This window comes from Mustela erminea, chromosome 12 (assembly GCF_009829155.1).
Source record: "Mustela erminea isolate mMusErm1 chromosome 12, mMusErm1.Pri, whole genome shotgun sequence".
In the NCBI taxonomy this organism is placed as follows: Eukaryota; Metazoa; Chordata; class Mammalia; order Carnivora; family Mustelidae; genus Mustela; species Mustela erminea.
Genome location: NC_045625.1, coordinates 62,752,666 through 62,760,134, shown reverse-complemented (window position 1 = coordinate 62,760,134; position 7,469 = coordinate 62,752,666). Strand labels below are relative to the sequence as shown.

Here is a 7,469-nt window from a genome sequence, read left to right as displayed (position 1 = left end):
CACTTATATGATGTCTAACTCCCCCCCCCCCCCACCCCAAACAAGCTCTGCAATCTGTTGCCAGCCTGGGAGGATATATTTTATTTATTAGATAAGTGTTTTGTGACTTTTTTCTTCTCATGGTATGCTATTCCACATGCAATAATCATTTCAATGTGGTTTCTTCCTCCTTACTTCCCTTCTCCCATGATTAAGAACATCATATAGAAAATGGTTGGAAGGATTTTTGATAGTTTCCTCGCCCAGGTAAACCTGCCTGTTAGTTCAGATCTGAGCCTGAATCATTGTTGGTGTAGATAGATGCCATGACTGTAACTTCAAAGATTTTCTCTCAGAAAAGAATTTTCTTTAAACAAAATCATTTTCCAAAAATTTTACCAGGAATTTAAAAGGGATAATTTCCTCAATAGTCTAAATATAAAACAGATGGGGAAGAAAATAAACATTAGTTGGTACCATATTTAATTTAGTTGCCTATAAAACATTCATTCACTCAATAAATATGGATCAAGGTTCTATTTTGAACAATGGAGATTACTAGAAATCACATAGACCTAGCATGAATTGGCAGTCAGAGCTAATAACTCAATATACTCTTTTGCCCAATTATCTTTTTGTTAAAACCACTTTACTGTGGTACTTTACATGTCATAAAATTTATCTATTTGAAGTATATAATTAAATTACCACCAGAGTAGTTTTAGGATATTTTCATCACCTGTAAAAGATCCCTTTTAATAGCTCATTTGCACATAATTACTTTTTAAATTCAGTTGTTACAGGAAGACACACTAGCATAAAATTATTTAATAGCTAATGTGTTTAATGGAAGAAAATGTTTATTTTTCCCTTGGGAATATGTCCTCAAATCATCTACTCAAATTTTGTTCATAACCCTTCATCACAAACTATCTGTTCTAACCAATACATTTTTTTCATCCTCACAATACCATAAATTAACTCACCCTTCTGGGTCTTTGCTTCTGCAAGTCCCCTTGCCTAGAGTCCTCTTTGGTTTACTTACCCACATATCTCCATCCATTAGGCTGGACCTCACACTGTACCATTTCCCTGATGGCTCCCTGGCTATGCCAACACTCACCCTTCTTCACCTCATCATTTCTGTTTTATTGAATATGCTTTGTAGAATCTGAAGATATTCAATTTCTCTGCAATTTAGCTTTGAATGCTTTCAGGCTGAGTTGATCAGATTAATTCTCTCCAATATCCCTGACCTCTGATACTCAACAAACCTGAGTTGATTGCAGAGCAGCAAAGGGAAATGGTAACAAGAGAGCCATGGTTCCTACTGCTGAACTATGGTCAAGGAAGTTCAAAATTAGAGGGACATATCAATCTGTGTGCCTAGTGACCTTCTAAAGTAGCAAGGAAAGAGAAAGGAAATGAAATGTATTGAGGGACTATTTACCAAGCTATTTTCCCCATATAGTATTTTGCTTATTCTAACAAATTTGCAGGTGAGATAATTGAGGCTCAGAGAAGTTAAGAAACATGACCAAGACCACACAGCTCTAATTGAAGTTAGAATTCATACCCAAGAAGAAAGAAGCTACTTATTAACTTCCTATAACTAGAGTTCCCCTAGGAAATCATCCCAGAGAATCTGGTTTTTGAGCTCCATAAAGTCATCTTATATCATGCCACAGTGCAAAGACACCAGAAATGAAAATAATCAATACCTATTATACAAAATAAAGTGAGGTCATTACCATGAGTGATGTTCAAATGCCAGTGGGATTTAAGGAAGGAAGAATTATTTCCTGTTAAGAGAAAAAGAAAAGCTTACAAGACTGGTGCTTGGCTGGTATCTGGGAAATTGACTGGTAAACAGTTCTCTACCTTAATATGAAACTTTCCCTAAATGATAGGAATGGTTCATCATGAATAGACTATGCAAACAATATTATGGCTTATGCTTAATATCTGCTTTCTCTCTGGGAATCTGGGACTTTGGTATGTATTAGGCACAGAGTGCCTATGTAACTTGTTCCCAATACAAATCGTGGACACTGAGTTCTAATGAGGTTTCCTGGTAGACAATACTTCACACATGCTGTCATGTCCATTGCTACAAGAATAAGCGGATCCTGTGCACTACAGTGGGGAAGGAATCTTAGAAGCTTGTGCCTAGTTTCCTCCAACCTTGCCCTATGAGCATTTTCCCCTTCCTGATTTTATTTTGTATCCTTTCACTATAATAAATAAATGGTGTTTATATGTTGAGTCCTGTGTATTCGTAGTAAATCATTGAACCTGTTAGTGGTCTTGGGGACCACTGATAAAATGACTGGATTGGAAATTGTGTTTAAAAAGTGGCGAGGTTTGACAGGGGTGTAGGCAGAAAAAAGTAGACTGTCATTTTATGAATAATATATCCTGATAATACTGTTTTTGATTTCAAACTTAATTCCATTTTGGTTAGAGAACACATTTTGTATGATTCTACCTCTTTTAAATACGTTGAATTTCTTCCTATGATACGACCATATCTAAGGTCTCTCTTACTGAGCATACCATGTTCATTTGAGAAGAATGTGTATTCTTTCCTTATTGGATGGAATGTTTTATAAATGTCAGTTAGATCAATTGGCTGTTGGTTTTATTCAGTTCTATACATATGCTGATTTTCTATCAACTTGATCTGTTCATTACTGAGAAAAATAGTTTGAAGTCTTCAACCTTAATTGCCCATTTTTCTTTCAGCTGTATTATTTTTTACTTCATCTATTTTGAAAGTATTTTTTAGGGGCATACACATGTTATAATGTGTATGGACTGTTATATCTTCTTGGTGGTAGACCTATCTTATCACTATGAAATTAATGTCACCTCTTATCTCTTGAACTTTTCTTCACTAGGAAGTATAATATTTTTGATACAAATATAGCAATTCCAGCTTTAATTTGATTGATGTTTGCATGGCACACCTTTTCCATTCTTTTACTTTCAGCCTACCTACATTTATGTGTGTATGTATTTATATTTATTTTTTTGAAATTTTTATTTAAATTCCAGTTAGCTAATGTATAGTGTTAACTATTAGTTTTAGGTGTAACATTTAGTGATTTGTCACTTTTATACAACACCCAGTGCTCTTCACAAGTGCCTTCCTTAATATCTGTTGCCCATTTAAACCATCCCCTCCACCCACTACCCCTCCATCGACCCTCAGTTTGTTCTGCTAAGATTTTGTTTCCTGGTTTGCCTTTCTCTTTCCCCCCCCATTTTTATCTGTTTTGTTCCTTATATTCCATGTATGAGTAAAATCATATGGCATTTGTCTTTCTCCAGCTGACTATTTCACTTAGCATAATATTCTTTAGCTCTATCCACCTTGTTGCAAATGGCAAAATTTCATTCTTTTTTTTTAATGGCTGAATAATATTTCAGTGTGTGTGTGTGTATGCATCTTCTTTATCCATCCACCAGTTGATATATATCTGGACTCTTTCCATAGTTTGGTTATTGTTGATAATGCTTCTATAAACATTGGGGCTCATGTATCCCTTGGAATCAGTATTTTTGTATCCTTTGGTTAAATACCTAGTAGTGCAATTGCTGGATTGTAAGGTAGTTTTATTTTTAACTTTTTGGGAAAACTTTATACTATTTTCCAGAGTACCAGTCTGCATTCCCACTAACAGTATAAGAAGGTTCCCCTTTCTCTGCATCCTTCAAATCAATGATCCAAGTTTCCTTCTGGTATTTTTTTCTTTTCTACCAGAAGAATTTTATTTACCATGTGTGCTGATTAATTAATTCATCTGAATTATTTCAGCTCATTACTAGGACATTTTCAAGGGATATTGAAATTTATGTTGACAGTTATTTTCTTTTAGCACTTTCAAATTGTTGTTTAATTTTTGGTATCTACGGCCTCTGGTAAGAAATTCAGTCTTTCGAATCATTGTTTTCTTGAATACCTTATTTTCTGACTTCTTTTTTTTTCCTCCCAGGTTTTTGAGATGTAATCAACATATAATATTTTTTAAGTTTTGAGGCATACAATGTGATGATTTGATAAACAGATATGTTGTCAAATTAATTATCACAGTAAAGTTAGTTAACATTTCCATCACCTCACATAATCACCTTTCTTTGTGTGTGTGGTGAGAATGTGTAAGATCTATCTCTTAGCACTTTCAAGTATATAATACAGAGTTGTTAACTATTGTCACAAGCTGTAATTATATCCCTAGAACTTACTCATCTTGTAACTAGAAGTTTGTAAACTTTGACCAACACTTCCCATGTCCCCCACCCTTAAGACTCCAACAACCACTATAATACTTTGTTTCTGCAAATTTAGATTTTTAAAAATTCCACATATAAATAAGATCATACAGTATTTGTTTTTCTCTATGTGAATTATTTCACCTAGCATAATGCCCTAAAGGTCCACCTGTGTTGTCACAAATGGCAGAATTTCCTTTTTCTTTTCTTTTTTTTGACCTTCGAACTTTTTATTGGCCTCCTGCTCCCCAAAGTATACCCTGCTTCTGCTCCCTCAACGCCTCAGAACTTTGGTGTCATTGGTCTCAGACACGACCTTGCCGTCCACAATCTTGCGGGTAGTGGTTTTCTGGATGGTTTGCATGGAGCTGCTGCTGTCCAGGGCGTCACTGAGATTGAAGTCCTCCCCATCTTCCAGCAGGCGACGGTAGGTAGCGATCTCAGCCTCCAGCTTGACCTTGACATTCAACAGGGCTTCGTACTCCTGGGCCTGGCGCTGCCCCTCTGCCCGGGTCTGGGACAGTTCAGACTCCAGGTGCAGCAGGACCCCGTTGAGCTGCTCCATCTGCATGGCGTAGCGGGTTTCGACCTCCCTGAGGCTGTTCTCTAAGCTGGCCTTCAGGTTTCTCATCGAATCCAGGTTGATCTCCAAGGACTGGGCGGTACGTCTCAGCTCCGTGAGTGTCATCTCAGCCTCTCCTATCTTTGAGGTCTGTGTGGTGATCACTGTGGTGCTTTCCTCAATCTGCTGGGACCAGTATTTGTCCAGCTCCTCTTGGTTCTTCCGAGCCAGCTCATCATACTGGGCCCGGATGTCTGCCATGATCTTGCTGAGGTCCTGAGACTTGGGGGCATCCAACTCCACGGTCAACCCGGAGTTGGCAATTTGGTTCTGTAGACCCTTTACTTCCTCCTCATGGTTCTTCTTCATAAAGAGCAACTCCTCCTTGAGAGCCTCAATCTCTGTCTCCAGCTGCAGCCTAGTGACATTGGTGTCATCGATGACCTTGCGGAGCCCGTGGATGTCACTCTCCACAGACTGGCGCATGGCCAGTTCCGTCTCATACTTGACTCTGAAGTCATCAGCAGCAAGACGGGCATTGTCAATCTGCAGAATGATGCAGGCATTGTCCACAGAACTTGCAAAAATCTGAGACCTCAGCTCCTCGATGGTCTTGAAGAAATGCCCCCAGTCTCTGACCTGGGGTCCCTTCTTCTCCAGGTGTTCCCGGATTCTCACCTCCAGTCTCTGATTATCTGCCTCCAGGCTCCTCACCCTCTCCAGGTAGGAGGCCAGGCGGTCATTCAGGTCTTGCATGGTCTCCTTCTCGCCCTGCATGCCCCCTATGCCGGCCAGACCCCTGGCCATCCCGGCGGCCAACCCCGTGGCCAGGCCCCCGGACCCCCAACCGCTCCGGAAGCTGGTGGAGCGGGATACGGAGATCCGGGAGCCTGAGCCTCCCGCGCCTGCATAGACGCTGGCCGCGCTGCTGACAGGCCGGACCCGGTGGCTGGGCGACTGCATGGAGCCCAGGGACCGATAGTTGGAAGAGAAGGTGGAGTGGGTGGTGAAGCTCATGCTGTTCGGAGAGTAAGATGAGAGGCCAGGACTCGGGCTCGGGCCAGCCAGAATTTCCTTTTTCTTAATGGCTGAATAATATTCCATTATGTATATGCACACATACACACATACATACATGCCTGCATAGATAGATACATACATATGTATTAGCTCATTGAATATTTTTGGATTACTTTCTGGGCTCTCATTTCTGTTCCATTGGTCTAAATGTCTGTATTTATTCTAGTACGATACTGTTTTGATTGCTATAACTCTGTAATAAAGTTTGAAATTAGGGACTGTGACACTTAACGACTTTGTTCTTTCTTAAGATTGTTTTTGTAGTTTTGGGTTTTTCATGGTTCCATATGAATTTTAAATTTTTTTCTGTTTATGTGACAATGCCACTGGAATTTTGATAGGGATTGCATTGAATCTATATATGATTCTGTGTAGTTTGGGCATTTTAACAATATTAATTCTGCCAATTGATGAATGTGAGGTAGTTTTCCATTTATTTATGTCTTCTTTAATTTCTTACATCAGTATCTTACAGTTTTTGGTTTCATTTTCAGGTTAAATTTATTCCTAAGTATTTTTTTTGCTACTATAAATGAAATTATTTTTCAATATTTTTCTTTCAGAGTCAAGAGTCTTTCATGGTTTGTCTCACTCTACGATGATAGATGCTTTCAACTTTTCATGATTGAGTTGGTATTAGCTGTGGGATTGTCATATATAATCTTTATTATGGGGAATATGTTTATTCTCTACTCAATTTCTTGAAAGAATTTCTTGAGAGCTTTTTCATTATCATGAAAGAATTTTGAATTTTTTGAATACCTTTTTTGCAACTATTGAGACGGTCATATGATTTTTATCTTTCATTAGATTAATATGATATATTACATATATTTATTTACAGATGTTGAAACATTCTTGCATCTCAGAGATAAATCCTATTTGATCATGGTGCATGATTCTTGAATGAATCTTGAATTTGGTTTGCTAGTACTTTGTCCAGAATTTTTGCATTCATATTCTTCAGGGATATTGGCCTATAGTTTTGTTTCATTTTGGTTTTCTTGCAGGGTCCTTATCTCTTTTGGTATCAAGATAATGCTGGGCTTGTAATATGAATTTTGTACTGTTTCCTCCTCTTCAGTCTTTTGGAAGAGTTGAGAAGTATTGGAGTTAATTTCTCTTTACATGGTGGTAAATTTTTTTTTTTAAGGAAGATTTTTTTTTCATGTATTTATTTTCAGCATAACAGTATCATTATTTTTTCACCACACCCAGTGCTCCATGCAATCCGTGCCCTCTATAATACTCACCACCTGGTACCCCGACCTCCCACCTCCCCCCCCCAGCCACTTCAAACCCCTCAGATTGTTTTTCAGAGTCCATAGTCTCTCATGATTGACCTCCCCTTCCAATTTACCCCAACCCCCTTCTCTCTAACTCCCCATGTCCTCCATGCTTTTTGTTATGCTCCACAAATAAGTGAAACCATATGATAATTGACTCTCTCTGCTTGACTTATTTCACTCATCATAATCTCTTCCAGTCCCATCCATGTTGCTACAAAAGTTGGGTATTTGTCCTTTCTGATGGAGGCATAATACTCCATAGTGTATGTGGACCACATCTTCCT

At 38.5% G+C, this 7,469-nt stretch overlaps 1 protein-coding gene across 1 annotated transcript; it reads right to left on the bottom strand.

Annotated features, from left to right (window-relative positions):
- Positions 1–4,462: 4,462 nt before the first annotated feature.
- On the bottom strand, positions 4,463–5,875 carry LOC116570861 (keratin, type I cytoskeletal 18-like). Its single transcript, XM_032308449.1, has one exon. It carries the CDS (start codon positions 5,831–5,833, stop codon positions 4,529–4,531), a length of 1,305 nt encoding a protein of 434 aa, XP_032164340.1. The 5' UTR covers positions 5,834–5,875; the 3' UTR covers positions 4,463–4,528.
- Between the last annotated feature and the right edge of the window lie 1,594 nt (positions 5,876–7,469).